The 20265-nt window shown below is 43.8% G+C and overlaps 1 protein-coding gene across 1 annotated transcript in view; it reads right to left on the bottom strand.

Moving 5' to 3' along the window:
- The window catches only part of LOC141116957 (NACHT, LRR and PYD domains-containing protein 3-like), an 88081-nt gene extending 73166 nt beyond the window's left edge, over nucleotides 1-14915 (bottom strand). The window contains exons 1-2 of the mRNA XM_073609483.1: nucleotides 14650-14915; nucleotides 3352-3512 (exon numbers count right to left, since the gene is read on the bottom strand). Coding sequence (XP_073465584.1) covers nucleotides 3352-3512; nucleotides 14650-14683 — 195 coding nt within the window. The 5' untranslated portion in view covers nucleotides 14684-14915. The remainder of the gene's footprint in view (nucleotides 1-3351; nucleotides 3513-14649) is intronic.
- Nucleotides 14916-20265: the final 5350 nt, after the last annotated feature.

Raw genomic sequence — 20265 nt, 5'->3', positions numbered from 1 at the left:
GTCTGGGGTGATCAGGGGGTATATAATGCATAACCCCACCCCCTCATTATACACTGCCATTTAGTGGCAGTTCAGCACAGCTCAATTTTCAATGCTGTGGAACATCCTTCAAGCTGCACCCCATCTCATTCTGGGCACAATGTTATGGAGGTCCCATGCGGCTGTAGACAGTGAGGGGATGTGGTGGAGAAATGAACAGAAATGAACAGTAAGATTGTGTGCATTATTTTAATGATCTACAACATTTAATAGAAAGGTTCAAGTCCTAGAGATCATTTATAGCAGAACTTTCATAATTCAGAAAATTGGGTACTTCGAGGCCAATGTAATTATCTCAGTTCTAACTCACTTTTACTTGGACTTAAAGTGGATGTAAACACAAAATTTTTTTTTTACATATATCATACTGTAGAGTATAAGATTTCCTATCATTTGAGCCTAGTCTTGCCACAAAGAGTTAATCCAGCTCTGAGCAATCCCCTTTTATTGTTCCGTGAGATAAATCTTGACAAACAGAGAAAAACTTAGTCAAACCCTCCCCCTTGCTGTGAGTGACAGGTGATTTACATATCTCATGCACTAGCCTAAGACATGCATTTTGTTTTAATTCCCACCCCCACTCCTTTCTTCAGCAGCTCTGCAAGGATTGGCTGTTCCACACCTCAGCCTGATTTGGCATGCTAAAGTCATGTGGTTACTTTCCTGTCTTTTCACTGGATGTTAGAGATCATAGCAGAAGTTCAGTGTAAGAAATACACAGGAGAAAATGTATATTGACAAGGAGAGTGTAGAGGTGGGCGGGGAGTCTACTGACATCACGACTCCACCCACCGAGCTCCAGACAACAGACCCGCCCACAGAATCTGCAGTTTTTCAGGTCTAATAACAGACAGAGGGGAGACATTTGACAGGTAAAGATACATGCAGGAGGCGTTTATATCCTTATAGATAACCCCTATGGCAGTAGTTTAGAAAGGATGACATTGGGTTTACATCCACTTTATAACAAGGAAAATGGAGGCCTCTTGAGCCCCCCCCTTTCTGGGTCTTTCAGAAGAATTGGATGGAAGGTCAAGCAAGGACATACTGATCATTCAGCAGCCTTTTTAAACCTTCTGCATATTTTTAATTACGTTTTGTAAATGTTTTATTTTCTAGATACTGTAAAACATCCATTCAATGTTGCCAGGCCAAGTGAGGACATGTGACACACAAATGCCGGCCATGGTTATACCGCGTTTCCCTGAATATAAGCCCGGGTCTCAACAAAAGACACAGTAGGGCTTATTTTCGGGGTAGGTCTTACCATGTAATGTGCTGTCTTCTCTCCCTCCCTGCCTGTCAGTAATCCCCAGTGTGAACCGAGTAAAAGTGGTTGTAAAATCCTAGAATCCACTATATTACAATATTATATAATGTCCAATGTGTGTGTTTCTGTAATATAATTGTGCCAAATACCTTTGTTACAGCGCTGCTTGGCACATCCGTGACCCGCTGGAGCTCTCTTCCCCACTCCAAGCACTGCAGGGGGGGGGTGTGAGATCACCCGCCAACAGCTGGGAGAAGAGGAGAGCAGCTAAGCGGCGCTATACCGAAGGTATTCGGCACAATTATATTATAAAAACACACAAATTGGAATCATATAATATCGTATTAGAGTGCAATCTAGGATTTTACAATCACTTTAAGCTAGGGCTTATTTTCGGGGTAGGGCTTATATTGCAGCCCTCCCCATAAATCACAGTAGGTCTTATTTTTGGGAAAAATTGTATCTTTCAAAAGAAAAAAAAATATTTGGAAGCAAATTTTGGAAAATTTCACAGCAAAACCAAGCGGGCCAAAATTTGCTGCTCATCCCCAATAAAAATACAGAGAGTGATAAGAAGATGTCATGTCTAACATGTACTGTATATGGAGCTATGGATGTGAGACTTTTATGATGTGAAAGCATACAATGTAACACTGCAGATAATGCACTTATACAGCCATCTTTGCTGTTTTATAAATATACCCCATAGTGTATAGTTTGTATTCTGGTGGGAACAGTTTCGCTGCCTGAGCCGTTTTTGTTTTTTGCACACATGTTTAAAAAATAATTTTAGCCCTAAAGATGATGTAAAGCCCCCAAACATTATATATTTTCTGAAAGCAGACACCCTAGAGAATAAAATAGTTATAGCTTGAATTTTTTATGTCACACAATATTACAGCAAAGGTCTAGGAAACGCAAAATTTCTGTAAAAAACACACTAAAGTGAATTTTAGGGCAAACAAATCCAATAAATTACCCTCATTTTTGGTAAAAATCTAAAAGACGAGGTTGCGTCAAGTAAATAGATACCCAACATACCAAACCTTAACTTTGTGTGCGCCTGTGAAATAGCGACAAACTTCAGTATCTTTTATTTTTTCTAGGTGACGCTTTAAAAGCCCCCTATAGGTATCAGTTTAGTATTAAGGAGAAGGTCTTGTGCTAGAATTATTGCTTTCACTCTGGTGTGTGAGGCGATATGTAACATCGCAATCTACGTTTTCACGCATAGGTGCCCCCGATGTGAGCGTTTACATCTGTACATGCGTATATGTGGATGTGAGAGGGTCTCAAAAATTTTTGGGTGGGTACTTTATTCTTGGGTGTACCTTAAGTTTTTTTGCAAAAAAAAAAAACATGTTTTTTACTTAATTTTTTTCTTCATGATTTTTAGGTGACAGGCTCTCTTTATTGAGATATACAGGGTCTAAAATACCCCAATGTCTCCTTTGGACTCCACTGAATGTTTTGCAATGCAGATCGCGGATCCCCGGATGAGCTAGCTGTAGACAGCTAAACGCTGACCCGGAAGTGACGTCATGGACGTCGCTTTCTGGGTCACAACAATAAGGGGAGGAGAGAGGATGTGTGTCTGCTCTTCTCCTCCCCCTGCAGCTGCCGGCACCCGCCATAGAGCTTCCGGGCCCGCAGATGGGCAACCGGAGCCTGGTAAGCATGGCGGGGGGGATGCGCACATGGTGAGGAGCTGGTACCAGGATGTGTGAGAGCAATAGGGCGGCGGTGCTGCTTTCACCTGACAGGCAGGAGGCTGCAGCCACCGGATTGTGTGTAAAATCCCCGTACCTGTCAGGTCCGTACAACGTATGGACCTGGCAGCGAAAGGATTATATGTGGGATGTAATGAAGTGTTGATATGGTCACATTTCTCTTGTGTCTTATAGGTTCAGTTGTTTATTATCAGTATGAAGTGATATGATGTACAATTATAAAGGATTGGGGTAAGCCATGTTTACAAATATTTACTCTGGGTTTCCCTTTACCATACATATTTTACTTTAGGAAATTGGGAAATATCTTACATCTGTGTTTAAAACATTCCGAGATTTAAGTTCTACCAGGATGTAGTGAGGGCTCAAGTTCTCCAGGATGTAGATCAGATCATCTCTGTAATACTCGTATATCCTCCTCAGTGATGGATCGTCATACGCAGACAGCTGATGGTGGAAACTCTCAATGTCATCTAGAAAAAAACACACCGAAATACATTTGGTGGATTTACTAAAAACCAGCTTTATAAATGCCATGAATTAATTTCCACCACAAACATCTATCTCAATGCTGGATCAGTGTTTTGCAATGGTTGGTATGTAACAAATTACATATATACACACAGTATATACATGATGGGTATTAAAGTTTCCACACTTTTATATTTTCTTTGGGAATGGTGAGGACGGGAGGAGTAGTAGTTGGTTGTGTCTTAGAATGTCATGTGACTAGTCTGTCTGGCAACCTAGCTGACCTTGCAGTTTAGTATAATGCCGCGTACACACGGTCGGACTTTTCGTCTACAAAAGTCCAACGGACGCTGACGGACTAAAGCTGGCTGGTAATCCGATCGTGTGTGGGCTTCTCCGGACTTTCAACTGACTTTTTCAGCCTCAAATCCGACGGACTTTAGATTTGAAACATGCTTCAAATCTTTCCGACGGACTCGAGTCCGGTCGAAAAATCCGCTCGTCTGTATGCTAGTCTGACGGACAAAAACCCACGCTAGGGCAGCTATTGGCTACTGGCTATCAACTTCCTTATTTTAGTCCGGTGTACGTCATCACGTAAGAATTCGACGGACTTTTGTGTGATCGTGTGCAAGTCTGTTCGTTAGAAAGTCCGCCGCAAGTCCGTCGAAAGTCCGTCGAAAGTCTGTCGGACAGGCTGTCGGACTTTTGTAGCTGAAAAGTCCGACCGTGTGTACGCCCCATAAGAGTTGTCACGCTGTGGTGAAGATATTTAACAGAGTTAAAGCGGCGTTCCACCCTAAAAAAAATGTTTGCATTAAAAGATTCCTTTTAAACTAGAAAAAAACATTTGGAGGAAACATTTTTTTTTATACTTACCAGTAGGCTCTGTTGCTATGTAGTCTTCGTAATCTTTCCTGGTCCGCCGAGCTCCTCGTGACTTCCTCCCTCGCCTATGCTCCTGGGAAATGATGACACATCATTTCCCAGGAGTCTGTGAGCAGTACTGTACGGCCGCTGGTGAATCGTGCATGCGCGAGATCGAGAGGTGCATGCTGATTACCCAGCATGCACCTCTCCAAAGCTATTCCAGGAAGCGATCTCGATTGGGCTTCACATGCCCACATTCATGATGGAAACGGCCGCAAACGGAGAAATAAATTATTACAGTAAGCAATTTCATATTTTTAAACAATCGATCATGATCATTGTATACTCTTTTTTGAATTTCATTAGCAATAATGCTAGGATCAAAAAATAAAAATATTTTTTTTTTCCCCGGGACTCCGCTTTACAGTTTTTCTCCATTGTTTTGGCTCATTTCTTGAAACAGAAATGACATTCTCAAAACTCTAAGTTAATTTGGCAAAACAGTCTTACATTTCAGCACAACTCTATAACTCACGTGCAAAAGCTCATATCTCTCCCAAAACTGTTCACTCATGCTTCAAAACCATATTCCTTTCCCATATAAAGAGTCAGTGCTACCAAAATGGCAAAGATTCTTCTCAATTGCTTTGGCTCATTTCTTGAAACAGACCAGATGTTCTCAACTCTCTTAGTGCTTTTGCCAAAATAACCTGGATGGTTCAGCACAACACCATGGTTCACCTTCAAAAGCTCATATCTTTCCCAAAACAGTTCACTCATGTGTCAAAAATAAATTTCTTTCTCATTCAAATAGTCAGTGCCCCCAAAATGCTTCGTCCCTTTGGCATTGTGTAAGCACTGCAAGTCAAAATGTTTAGATGTTTTGTCTCTAAGGCAGAGGACCATTGAAATATCCCTCATGTCCATCTTTCAGTCTTAGCCCAGTCCTTCATTGACTATGGTTACTGTACAGTTTTTGTCTAGCTAACTGAATACAATTGTGTATAAAACTGAAAAAAAAGAAAAGATTTTAGGGTAAGAGTAGCCTCCAAGGTTTGACATCACACATTGCACTCATACTACCAAGGAAAAATTACTTTACAGTATTGTAACCATTATCATTCACACACAAAGTAACTTCCATACTTCAGAGTAAAAAGAAAATGTATACAGCATAATATACGGAAATATAAACACACAAACAAAAAACAAGGAAAAATTACATTTAGCCTACAATGCTGTAAATAAAGCTGGAGTTTCACAACTACTGTAACATCTCTTCACTGGCCACCGTCCTCACCCTCCTGCCCATCCACACGCTGTTGTCTGTCTGGCCACAGATTCTCATCAACATCGCAGCGTATATCTTCCCTTGCGATGCAATGAGGGAAGAAACGGTGTGCATGTCGCAACCATCCCCTACACTGATCTCCTGTAATATCCTCACAGGCAGCATCCATTGCATGGAGCAGGGACCTCTGATCTAGAGCCCGATGCTCATACACTCTCCACCTCCAAGCGGAGAAAAACTCCTCAATAGGGTGGAGGAAAGGAGAGTAAGGTGGTAGGAACACCATATCCATCCTTGGATGAGCAGTGAACCAGGCCCTGATAAGCAGGCCACAGTGGAAATTCACATAGTCCCATACAATTATATATTGTGGTAGGTGAGGCCCTATGAGACCTCTCTTATTTTCAGGGATCAAATCCAAATGAAGGCGGTCCAAGAAGATGAGGAGCTTCTGTGTATTGTATGGGCCAAGACTGGGGATGTGAGTGGCCACACCATTCTCAGAAATGGCAGCACACATAGTTATATTACCCCCTCGCTGGCCTGGGACATCCACCGTGGCCCAATGGCCAATAAAATTTCGGCCACGTCTTCGGCCCTTGGCCAGGTTGAAGCCAGCCTCATCCACATACACGAGTATGTGAGAGGTCTCGTTTCCTTCTCGTTTTCCTCATTATTCTCTACAATAGAGTAAAAAAAGAAAACATCAAATCAGTCATACAGAAGAGTCATACACTACAGTTACAGACAGTTACATAGGAATGTTCTACACAAGTTCAATATATTACTGGCCAGTATTCCAGTGGTTCCAAACCTGGGGTACATGTACACTATGCAGAGGTACTACAGGGGGTATTTGACAGAAAGGGGAGGGAAAAAATTATCAATGAGTAGACTTACTGAAATGTTACAGTAAAACCCACAGTATTAGATAGATTTACATGGGAGGCACTACTGTAATTGCAGCTCTTTGACCCTTTTTCTTACTGTATTGTATGTTATATTCTTCAAAATAAGGATTATAATGATAATTGCATCATACAGTAAGCTGCATTTTTTAGACAAAATGTTTATAAATCAGATATGTAAATCAAATACTTTTATACCTGGATTACCTAGATTCAGAAATCAGGTAAAGTGGGTACTGAAACCAATACATTTCGGGAACCACTGCTTATGGTAATTGTAAAAAGGTTATCTTGATGGACAACCAGTGACTGACTTCCATGTACATACTGGTACCGCAGCTCTTTCACTCTGTCAGAGTTCCTCTCAAATGGTACCCTGTAAATTTGCTTCATTGTCATCTGATGCTTCTTCAATATGCGGGCTATTGTGGAGATCTATTGTGGAGATCTATTGTGGAGATCTATTGTGGAGATGCTTATAGAGTGACATTTTGGAATATGGCTTTGTCTTGTAGGATTGCAGTGCGGATCTGTCTCAATGTGATGGCATTATTTGCAAACACCATGTTACAGATCTCTTGTTCTTGTTGTTCATTGAGAAGTTTTCCTCGGCCACCCGAGCCACGTTGTCGTCCAATCCTAGACATAGAATTCAAAGGACAACACTCCATTCGTAATTTATACCTTATGTATTCCGTACAGAATGAGTTACCAATGTAATTGTATTGTTGTTTTACTTACAGTAACTTTACCACAATTCCAATGCATCATTGCACAGTGACTGGAATACTACTGTAAACTGTATCATCAATATTGTAGAAAATAAACTATTCCATACTATTCCATAGTTTATTTTCTACAATATTTTTCTTGTCATTGTTAGTATCATACGTAACATCCCACTGAGGTAAGATACTGTAATACTGTAGGCCTATCACACACACACACACTAAATGAATACGTAAATGAGTAAATAAACATATTTGTTGCTATATGCACAGTGTCCTGTCCTATACATTATATAATTCCATCATTGACTGACTACATACCTGTTTTCCCTGTGAAAGGTTTGGATGATAGAGAAGACTGTAGAGCGAGGCACATTAGGCTGCACTCGGAGACCTTCCTCCGCCATTGTGTGTCCTTGGTTGATGACATGATCTATAATTGTGGCCCGAATTTCATCAGGGACAGCATGGTGTCTTCGTGCTCCTCGGCCTCTTCCCCCTATTCCACCACCACTCACCCTTACTCCTCTTCCTCTTCTTCTTCCTCTTCCTCGAGCAGGCAGTTGCCCTTGTTTATTTACTTGGCCAGGTGCCTCCATGTTCAGAAATTGTACTGGTCCTGCATGGTCAAGCTCTATATATACATGTTTGGCAGCATTTACAATCATGGACAGCACCTGTACGGTAACTAAACATACTGTCTGATTGGTCATCTGAGACCAACTCCAACTCCTCCTTTGTTAGTCAAGTTCTAGTTGCACCTGACTGTCAATTTCTGTAATCATTTTATCAAATGTTCCAAGAGATTCACATATGGTATTCATGGTATTATGTTCCTGAATCATTTTGACAATTGAACAGACTATTGTGCATGTGATGACTTAAACAATGAAATGACGCTGACACGTTTTGGAGAGAACAACCATTAGACTGAGAATTGACAATCAGTTTAGATCAACAAGATCTATTCACTTGGAAATTGTGCTAAATGTAGGCTACTTGTACTTAATCATTTGAGAAATGTACTGAGACATTGAGACATGCACTGAGACATTTGCAATTTTGATGAAATGAATGAGAAATTCAATTCAGTTGTGAACAATTGCCAAGTGGTTTGGAGATTTGTCCATGTTGTTTTGAGAATGTCATTTCTGTTTCAAGAAATGAGCCAAAACAATGGAGAAAAACTGTAAAACAAAAGCGTGGAAACTTTTTGAAGAGCCCTCGTATACTGTATATATACACGCACACTGCAGTACTTCATTTTTGATATTAGACGGTTCTGCTCTCCCAGGTGGAATGAAGTCCATTATCATTTATCCTAGCCGATTGGCTGCAGCTGATGAGCGATGAAGCAAACGTTTTTGGCCTAGCGATTAACTTCTGTCAAATAGGGAGGGTCACACACAGCCCTGTTGAACCAGCAGAATTTTGATCTATCTGTACCCAGCCTTACATTATCCCTAGCTTCCTTCTGCAGTGCCTAGGTGATGATGATTTTGCCATTCTTCCAGTGAGATTTAGGCCGCGCACACACAATCGGGATTTTGGATGGAAAAAGATATGATGGCTTTTCCGACGGGATTCCGCTCAAGCTTCCCTTGCATACACACGGTCACACAAAAGTTCGCTGAACTTTCAACCGTCAAGAACGCGGTGACGTACAACACTACGAGGAGCCGAGAAAATGAAGTTCAATGCTTCCGAGCATGCGTCGAATTGTTTCCAAGCATGCGTAGGAATTTTGCGCATCGGAATTGCTACAGACGATTGCATTTTGGGATAGGAACTTTTTCTGACTGAAAAATTGAGAACCTGCTCTCAATCTTTTGCTGGTTGGAATTCGGCCAGCAAAAGTCCGATGGAGCATACACACGATTGCATTTTCCCACCAAAAGCTCTCTTCAGTCTTTTGCTGGCCGAATTTCCGATCGTGTGTACGTGGCATTAGAGGAATGCTAAGTAGCATAAATCTACCAAGAATATGATCTTGGATTGTACAGCAGGATCTTCTGGTGAGGTTCAGAGCGCTCAGCATTCCCTGGGATCTCATCAGGAAGATGGTGATGCCCCCCAATGTACAGAAGCCAGGGGGTAAAGTAAATGTAATTACTAACTTTCCTCCACTGTTTTTTTTTTTTTCTTATTTTATCACAGTGTGTTTGGCACGATGCGTACATCAAAGTAAATAAGCAGACAGACCTTACTTGTATTCATCCCGAACTGAATAGGGGGAGGCCAAAAATCCTCCAACAATCACACACAATGCTCTTAATTCCATCATCACTTAACAGCCAAGCTCAGATGTAAATGTCTCTCTAGGCAAAACCTTGTATTTTTAGTTTTGGATAGTGTGTGTGTGTGTTATAGACCCTCTTTCAAGTTTTTATTGCTGCCCCCATTGTGGAGATTCACCCTTCTATTTGTACTGGTGATTGATGTCACAGAAAATGAATGTGAGGGGAAAATCCAAACATTTGGAGGGAAATCTTCCAATAGGGACACTTGTTCTGGGGACAACTGTAGGGGAGACTTTTCCTCTTTTTAGGATATTTCTCATAACTTCCTGTTATGTCTCTGGGACAGAAAGCAAGTGGGAATTTTCATAATGGTACACAAACATTAATAACTTGACTGGGGTTTAATCTCTTCCTTCTAAAATTAAAAAGTTTTGGCTATACATACACTTTGAAAAATCTGTCTAAGCAGAACCAATCATATTACCCCATGTGCCTTGATTTCCAATAGCTCAGATTTCAGCTATCCAATGACTTGTACTCTAAAATATCTCAGACTTTCATTGTTGAGGAAATCTCTACCAAAGATTTGACAGAGCTGTCCATAGTATTGGACAGAGATAGGAGAAACAGTAAAACCCAATCACTGCACACCATTACTAAACAGAAAACAGCCTGACTACCCACCATAACATTATCATCACCCACCTAATACAGAGTAGGTCCCCTTTTGCCACCAAAATAGCCCTGACCCAAGCCCGGACTGGCCATAGGGCAGACCGGGCGTTTGCCCGGTGGGCCAGGGACCTCCGGGCCACATGCCTGGCTGTGACATGCAGGGCCAGCCACAGCCGCGGGTTCCGACATGCAGGGCCGGCCGCTGATGTTCTGCGCTGCATGCAGGGACATGCAGGGCCGGCCACTGGTGGTGATGGGAGGAGCGGAGGCATTCTCTGCCTACTAAGCCCATCCATGGCAACCCAGGCTGCCGCTTCGCACATGCGCCCCGCAGCCGACAGGCACCTGGCAACCAGGATGCCAGGAGAGAAGGAGGGACAGAGAAGCCGAGTTAGAGGTCACTATGGGGAGGCGGTGCTGTTCGCCTTGTCACAAGCGGCCACGCTATGACAAGGGGAAGGTGAGCTGCGGGATGTCAGCGTATCTCTCCCGCTCGCCCCCCCCTCTCCTGTCAGCAGAGCGCGGCTCTCATCTTGATTGGTTGCCGATTTGTTTCTGTCCCCATTGGCTAGCAGTGCATCATGGGACATGTAGTACTGGAGGATTGTAAGCCCCATTGTTGTCCACAGGCAGCAGACTTCAGCCCCCAGCATGCACTCTGCTGGGGAAAAGAGTAAGAGCCTGGAACCCAGGAAAAGCTGAGTGACTACTAAAGAAAAAGAGAGGACTGTGCTGGGGGAAGTCAGAGAGAGAGCCATGCTGTACCCACACCACCAGAGAGAGAGCGCCACCACCACGCTATACCCACACCACCAGAGAGCCACGCTATACCCACACCACCAGAGAGCCACGCTATACCCACACCAACAGAGAGCCACACTATACCCACACCACCAGAGAGAGAGAGCCATGCTGTACCCGTACCACCAGAGAGAGCGCCACGCTGTACCCGCACCACCAGAGAGAGAGCCACGCTGTACCCACACCACCAGAGAGAGAGCCATGCTGTAACCACACCACCAGAGAGAGAGCCATGCTGTAACCGCACCACCAGAGAGAGAGCCACGCTGTACCCACACCACCAGAGGGAGAGCGCCATGCTGTCCAGCACCACCGGAGAGAGAGAGCCACGCTGTACCCACACCACCAGTGAGAGCCACGCTGTACCCACACCACCAGTGAGAGCCACGCTGTACCTGCACCACCAGAGAGAGCCACGTTGTACCCGCACCACCAGAGAGAGAGCCACGCTGTAACCGCACCACCAGAGAGTGCCATGCTGTCCAGCACCACCGGAGAGAGAGCCACACTGTACCCACACCACCAGAGAGAGCCATGCTGTACCCGCACCACCAGAGAGAGAGCCACACTGTACCTGCACCACCAGAGAGAGAGAGAGCCACGCTGTACCCACACCACCAGAGAGAGAGAGCCACGCTGTAACCGCACCACCAGAGAGAGCCACGCTGTGCAGCACCACCAGAGGGAGAGCGCCATGCTGTCCAGCACCACCAGAGAGAGAGAGCAGGTCAGTGTCACTGGGCAGTGTGGGCACAATAGGAGACAGACAGTACTAGCATTGTATGGCCACCATAGGATTGGGACATCGTAATATAAAGGGGACTGCACTGTAATCATTGCAGTGCCCCTTTTACAGTGCAGTCCCCTTTATATCACAATGTCCCTGCACATTACAGGTGGAGGACCGACACCAGCCACCCCCGCGAATGTCTATCGACGATCCCACAATCCCCCCACCCCCACCCAGTCCCTCTTGAAAAGTTGGCTGCTCAGTCTACAATGCCCGGGCCTATTTTTTGCCCCAGTCCGGGCCTGCCCTGACCTGTCGGATTTCACAGTAGTTTCAAAGTAATATCCTCATGAATGGCAGGATCCAAGGTTTCCCAGCAGAACATTGTCCAAAGCATCACGCTGCCTTCACCAGCTTGTCTTCTTCATCCTGGTGCCACCTCTTCCTCGAGTAAGTGACACATATGTGCCCAGCCATCCACATGATTTAATAGAGAAAGTGAATCATCAGACCCGGCCACCTTCTTCCATTGTTCTGTGGTCCAGTTCTGATGCTCACGTGCCCATTGTAGGTGGGTTTGGGTGTGGACACGGGTCAGCATGGGCACCCTGACCAGTCTGTGGCTACACAGCCCCACACACAACAAACTGTAATGCTCTGTGTGCTCTGACACTTTTCTATCAGAACCAGCATTCACCTTTTTACAGTAGCTCTTCTATTGGATCGGACTACACAGGACAGCCTTTTTTCCCCATGTGCAACAATTAGTCATCGCCACCCAGCACCAGTTCTCCATCCTTTGTGCTACTTCTGGTCGGTCCTGAACATTGCAGACCGGGAACATCCCACAGGACCTGCAGTTTTGGAGTTGCTCTTCCTAACCATTACAATTTTGCCCTTGTCAAAGTTGCTCAAATCCTTACACATAGCTCCCAACTGTCCCACATTTGGAGAGACTGTCCCTCTTTTGAGACAAAATCATTTTGTCCCTTGTACATCGAAGCATGGTTTCATCGTTACACTAGCGCGATGACTCAGTGCGTCACCTGTTCCCCGAGACAACGTCAGATTGTGACGAAATGCTCGTAGGGAGGTTGACGTGCTGACGTCATCGTGCTGTACTCAGTGGACGGGTGTTCGCTTGCTGGCCGGCTGTGTTTTACGATCGTTTTTATCTTCTATTCTGTGGTTGATGCTCGAGTCTCCCAGGCTGTTTGGTGCTTAGGACAAGCCCCTTTCGATCACTATCTATGGATAATCAACTTCTTTTTGGATAAAGGCCCTGGCTGGGTATTTAGCCGCAGGCTCCTAAAAGCTTGCCTTCTGGTAAGCACGCATTTTATGTGGTGGAGGTGCACTGTCATCCAGAGGTGTTATATCACAAGAACCCACATTTATGTGTTATTCATGGACTGTTCATTCATTGTTATCACTTATGTTGTTTGTGTATTTTAGTTCACTCACATTCACTATTTTGGACTGTTTATTCTCATTTTTTGCTTTTTATAGCGCTGCTACTTTTTATTTTGTATTTGTATCTGTGTGTATCTCACGATTTTAGCAGCTGCTTGTTTTATATATACATATGTTATTCGGCGCAGTATTTTTCACTTTACTTACCTTGTACAGCCTTAGTTGTCCCACTTTTTAGTTTGATGTGTAAAGTAAATCTGTATGCAACATGTACCATTTGACTACTAAAAGTGTAATGCCCCGTACACAGTCGGATTTTCCGACGGAAAATGTGTGATAGGACCTTGTTGTCGGAAATTCCGACCGTGTGTAGGCTCCATCACACATTTTCCATCGGATTTTCTGACACACAAAGTTTATGAGCAGGCTATAAAATTTTCCGACAACAAAATCCGTTGTCGGAAAATCCGATCGTGTGTACACAAATCCGACGCACAAAGTGCCACGGATGCTCAGAATAAATAAAGAGATGAAAGCTATTGGTTACTGCCCGTTTATAGTCCCGACGTACGTGTTTTACGTCACCGCATTCAGAATGATCGGATTTTCTGACAACTTTGTGTGACCGTGTGTATGCAAGACAAGTTTGAGCCAACATCCGTCTGAAAAAATCCTAGGATTTTGTTATCGGAATGTCGGATCAATGTCCGACCGTGTGTACGGGGCATTACATATGCTGCACTAAACATTTTATACCATCTCTATATTACTACATTTATTATTTTGAAATGCCAATATATAGAATAAAATACACTTGTGTGTGTTAGCCAAATGTTTTCTGCATATTAGATCTTTGTGGTCCATGTAACCAGGGCTGTAGCAGGAACGTGTTCTACATGCCTACATATTGTGGTTGATTTACTCAAATCTGGTGCAGCTGTGCATGGTAGCCAATCAGCTTCTATCTTCAGCTTGTTCAATTAAGTTTTGACAATAAAACCTGGAAGCTGATTGGTTTCTATGGAGAGCTGCACCAGATTGTTTCACTCTCCAGTTTTAGTAAATCAACCCCACACTGTGTGCTAAAAGGTGTCCCTCACTACCATTTCAGAAAGTTGGGAGGTGTGTTATGCTTGGCCAATTTTTTCTGCTTTCAACACACCAACTTCAGTGACAACATGTTCACTTGCTACCTAATATATCCCACCCACTTTCAGACGCCATTGTAATGAGATAATCAAAGTTATTCACTTTATCTATCATTGGTCATTAGGTTATGGCTGATTGGTGTATAGAATGAGAAAATGCGGCTGCACTTATCTAGATATAATTTATGTAAACTTATAAATAGCAATGGATTATTTTTCAAAAATAGTTAGTTAATAAAATAATAGTAAGTTAATACAATAAAAAAAAAAAACATATTTAGTCAAAACTGATCATACAGTATATAAAAGACAAGCTGTGACTGATCTCTGATTACCGGGAATGATGACTCTTCTCTCTCTGTTCTCCATCTTTTTGTTCTTAGTTTATTTTACAGCCAAATCCCAGTCAGAACGTGGAACACCTAGACACACAGATCCATTGTGATTAATGGCTACTAGTAGAGCCGCACGATTAATCGCTAAGAATAGTTATCACGTTTTTTTTCCCCCGTTGCGATCTTGACAAAATATTTCCCGATTCTTTCTATGCAGAGAATTCTCTCTGCTGTGCTAAAGCCGACAGCTGTCAAAAGAAAAGAAAAAAAAATGGGCAGTCTGTCAAGAATTGCAACATTCTTTAGCAGTGGAACTTAAGTATAAACATTGTAACAATTTGTCCTTTAGATCAAAGGAATACACTTTGATGTGTAAATGGGGAAAGTTTAACCACTTTTTCTGGCATTTGTTGGTTTTAAGTCAAAATATTTTTTTTTTTTTGCTAGAAAATTACTTAGAACCCCCAAACATTATATATATATATATATATAGTAAAAACCCTAGAGAATAAAATGGTGGTTGTTGCAATATTTTATGTCACACAGTATTTGCGCAGCAGTCGTTCAATTGCAATTTTTTGGGAAGAAATTACACTTTAATGAATTTAAAAAAAAAAACTAACCAGTAAAGTTAGCCCAATTTTTATGTAACATGTGAAAGATTTTACGCCACGAGAATCGCGACCTTTTTATTCTAAGCAAAAAAATTGTGATTCTCATTTTGGCCAGAATAGTGCAGCTCTAGCTACTAGGTTGTCTTGATCCCCCAGAAGAAAGATTTCTGAGACTTAATTTTCTGCTGAACACTGAAATCTTTATGGAATTTTATTTTTATAAATATTTTTTAGATATATTTTATAAATATATATCCAAAACTAAAAAAAACAGACAGACAAACAGCTTTTACTGAACTCCAGGCAGATATAATAGAGACACATTCATTAATAGAGCTCTGTAGTCATTAATACTTATAATGTTAAATGCAAACAATGTAAGTACAAATTCAAACAAAACATGAAACCCTGGACTCTACAAACTCATAAAATCACATATATATGTAATAATAGACCCCTGATGTATCGTTAAAGAGAACCTGTCACTTCCGCTGCGCTATAATAACAATAAAGGTAGGTAAAAAAAACAAGTTTTAAAAAATTAGTTAATAAAAAACAGTATCAAAAAGCGCAAACTTTATTAAAGCGCCCCCGCTCCCACATTCACACTCATGTAAAGACGCACGGCTACATACACAAATGCCAATTGTGCTATCTGAAACACAGATCTCTCTTTTACTCTCTGACAGAACAGGACTGTTCTCCCATTCCTCCGAACGATCAGTGGGTCCCAGCGGCCATCGCGCTCACCGATTGGCTCCTGCTGTATCCAATCACAGCAGAAGCGGTGCTCCGGTGGCCCATTCACCCCCCCCCACAGATTGTGTGCACAAAATCACGTACCTGTACATGATTTTGCACAGCTAGGCCTCCCTGCAGTATATATGTGGTGGGCGGCCCCGGAACTGGTTAAAATGGCACCTATGGGCATTTTTGGGTACAATTTTTTAACTAGTTGCCGCCCACTCACCGTCAAATGACGGTGGGGCGATGGGGCGGTGCGGCTCTCGTTCATATGACGGCATCTCAGAACGGCCGCTCTCGCGTGCCCGCGGGGGCATGCAGCGCGGCAATCGCGGCCACGCCGTGTTGCTAGGACACGACCCCGATCTCTGTAAAGAGCTGCCTCCGCGGCTCTATAACCATGTGATCGGCTGTGTCCAAACACGGAGATGCCGGTAATCAGCGGCATCTCCTCACAGGAGACATCTATACATGTAATCAGGGCACTGATCATCAGTACCCTGATAAAAATCACAGATCGCCGCCAGTACTAATAAAAGAAAATAATAATAAAAATGCCATAAAACTATCCCCTATTTTGTAGACGCTATAACATTTGCGCAAACCAATCAATATACGCTTATTGAAATTTTTATTACCAAAAATATGTAGAAGAATACATATCGGCCTAAACTGAGAAAAAAAAATTAGCTTTTTTTAAAAAAAAAATGGGGATATTTATTTTAGCAAAAAGTACAAAATATTGTGTTTATGTTCAAAATTGTCGCTTTTTTTGTTTATAGCGCAAAAAATAAAAAACGCAGAGATGATCAAATACCACCAAAAGAAAGCTCTATTTGTGGGAAAAAAAAGAATGTCAATTTTGTTTGGGTACAATGTCGCACAACTGCGCAATTGTCAGTTAAAGCGACGCAGTGCCGTATCCCAAAAAGTGGCCCGGTCATTGAGCAGCAAAATCTTCAGGGGATGCAGTGGTTAAAAAACACTGCACAGGGGGGGCGTGGCCTGGACGGAGACCTGAATTACAGCTTAAACTGATTGCTCCTGCTACCCGGGAATCAAACCTCGCTTTTTGGGAAACCTGCACCCGAAAACCATTATGAGCAGATCCACTCGGAGCGCATCTGCATCCCGCACTACCATGGATTCAGGTACGCAGCTGAGCAAGAATATCCCAGGGCTATTCCGGACCCAGCGCCAAGCCGCACTCGCGGCCTCACAGGCCCAGACCCCGAGCTCGCCTAGCGTGGCACCCGGCTCACATACAGAGGGAGCAACCCCTGTCTCGGCTCGCACCAGGAACCACTACCGAGTCTGTTTGACTTAGAAAAATTTGCCATGGACATCAAAAGCACCGTAACAGCCACGATTGCGGATATAAAAACGGACATCCAGGCAGTTGCTCACCGCATAGATAATGTAGAGCAAACCACCCAGACACACGCGCAGCCATTCGTCAAGTGCAGCACACTTACGACACTCAGCTTTCTCAGCTATTCAAGCTCCATAGGCATGTGGAAGACCTCGACAATCGAGGTAGGAGGCACAATATCAGGGTGCAGGGGATCCCTGAGAGCACAGACCCGGGATCTTTACAGCAAACCATTTGTGCAATATTTAATGATCTAATCGATCGCCCGGCTGACTCACGGATCGATATGGAAAGAGCCCACCGAGCCTTACGCCCACAACCCCGTGAGGATGAACCCCCCAGGGACATTGTCTGCTGCGTGGTTAATTTTCCACTTAAGGAGGAAATTCTACGTAAGGCAAGGGAAAAAGGCAGAATTATTCACAATGTGGCAGAAGTAAAATTGTTTCAGGACTTGTCTCAAATAACGCTCCAAAACAGAAGAGCTCTACGCCCCCTACTGGCCACTCTCCGCCCGATACATTCAATAACACTGGAAATTCCCATTTGGTCTCTTTGCGTCTGCTAGGGGGCGCTCTGCCTTATTACGAACACCGGAAGATTTACAGAGCTTTTGCGAGCAACTCGATCTCCCTCATATTGAGCTTCCGGATTGGTATGCTCTGTACTTCCCCTCGGAACCCTGGATGCCAGTATCGCTCAACCCGACACCAAAGGCACAGCAACAGAGATCACGCAGACACAGAGCAGACTTGCTCTCAACTAACGCTCGTTCCTCCCACCATAATCTCTACCAACGTAGCCCAGAATCACCCCCTTCGCCCTCAGCAAGAAGGGGACGTATGGATGCCTAAAATCACGTGCCGCTCTCCAGAACAACTGCCTGTAAGTACACAGCAAGACACAACCCGGCTTTCTCATCCTCCTTATATGTGACTTCCGTCTGATTCCCATGTCTGACTCTTTGTTCAGCCCTGTACCTATCCCCAGCCTGGCCTCCTCTCCAGGTTTGTGAATTTTTCCATTCCCCAACGCGATGGCAGCGGCTTGGACTCAGCCATGGACTGCTTACGGCCCCTTCTATCAATGCCTTCCAGGTAGAAGGCCACAATCTCAACCTACTTTGGCGGTCTACAGCTTGCTTCAACCTGAAGGAACCCACCCGGTTTGAGGTAACACCACCACTTAGCCCATTAATACGACAAGGCTGACCCTATTCCACCCACTGGATGTTCTTCTGAACCCAATCAAGTGCCCACAGATGTCCCCTTTATCCACCTCTCCCCCCCTCCACTGTTTCCACAATATGTGGCCAAGGAACGGGACTATTTTACAACCTGCCTGGTATTTTGTTTATGATGGCCACAATACCCATTACCTTCTTATGCCTGGTAAAATATGTATCCCCACACCTAGATAGGTTAATGTGGAGGCACCAGCATGAACACCTGGGATGCAAAACTTAAATTACCCTTGCAATTTCCTTAGTCTGCCCCTAAGCATCAACCGCTTAACCAATGGTATTATAGTTCCCCCCCCCCCCTTTTTTTTTTTTTTTTTATATACCCCTGGGTACCGGTGCTAGTTTTTCTTCATTTCGGCTTTAGCATCCCAGGTCTCCATTTTCTGATCCAAGTTACCTGGTTACGCTCTCATGCTAATAAGGATGGTTGCTCTACAATTATGCCCCGTACACACGGTCGGACTTTGTTCGGACATTCCGACAACAAAATCCTCGGATTTTTTCCGACGGATGTTGGCTCAAACTTGTTTTGCCTACACACGGTCGCACAAAGTTGTCGGAATTTCCGATCGCCAAGAACGCGGTGACGTCAAGCATGTACGACGAGACTAGAAAAGGCCAGTTCAGAACCAAGCGCGGCACCCTTTGGGCTCCTTTTGCTAATCTCGTGTTAGTAAAAGTTTGGTGAGAGACGATTCGCGCTTTTTCAGACTCGTGGCTTTCAGATCGTTTTCTGCCGTTCAGTTTGTGCTTGTGGGTTTGTATCTGCTCTTCAGTGCGTGCAGTCAGTTCGTATTGGAGTTTTCTGTGCGATCTTGTCCGCTCGTTGCTGTTTTTCAGGTCGCTCTTCACAGGCCTTGCTGTTTTTCAGTGCGTTCTGTTACTTCGTTCTGAGCAGCCGACCGTTTTCTAGCCATGTTTCGTATGTGTACTCCTCGTAGAGTTCGTGCTGTGTGGGGGCTTGGTGTTGGGGTCCTGACCTTGACACAAGTCCAGTCCATGAACAGAGTGGGGAGGAGTTCATGGACAAAGAATTGGTTGCTTCAGCGTGACCAGTTCTGTCATATGCCTTTGCTCCGTGAGATTCGTGAGAATAATCCTGATGATTTCAGGAACTTTCTCAGGATGACGGACCCCGTATTTCACAGTTTGTTGGCTTCGCTGACCCCCTATATCAGCAGGCAGGATACCTGCATGAGGCAAACCATCACTCCGGAGCAGAGGTTGGTCGCTACCTTGCGGTATTTGGCCACAGGGAGAAGTCTGCAGGACTTGAAGTTCTCGACAGGCATCTCCCCCCAGGCTCTGGGGATCATTATCCCAGAGACCTGTTCTGCCATCATCCAGGTCCTGCAGAAGGAGTAGATGAAGGTAAGATTTTTATCCTTTAATATCACATTTTATTGTATTGAATGATTGATAATATATTGTATTTCTTTCCTCATTCCCTAATTACCATGATTGTAATATGCTGTGAATGTCCCCTTTGTCCTCATGCATGCTGGATTTTTATGTAATTATTATTTTAGGTCCTTCATACATATTTGCCCTTCAATAACCTCCCCAGCATGGTGTCTCCTGCCCTATATTCACCTCATGTAGTTACTTAACAATGTATTTTATCAGCTCCATAGTAGTGCTTT

This window comes from Aquarana catesbeiana, linkage group LG13 (assembly GCF_042186555.1).
Source record: "Aquarana catesbeiana isolate 2022-GZ linkage group LG13, ASM4218655v1, whole genome shotgun sequence".
Classification (NCBI taxonomy): Eukaryota; Metazoa; Chordata; class Amphibia; order Anura; family Ranidae; genus Aquarana; species Aquarana catesbeiana.
Note: the sequence above shows the minus strand (reverse complement) of the source record. Positions and strands in the feature narration are given on the sequence as shown.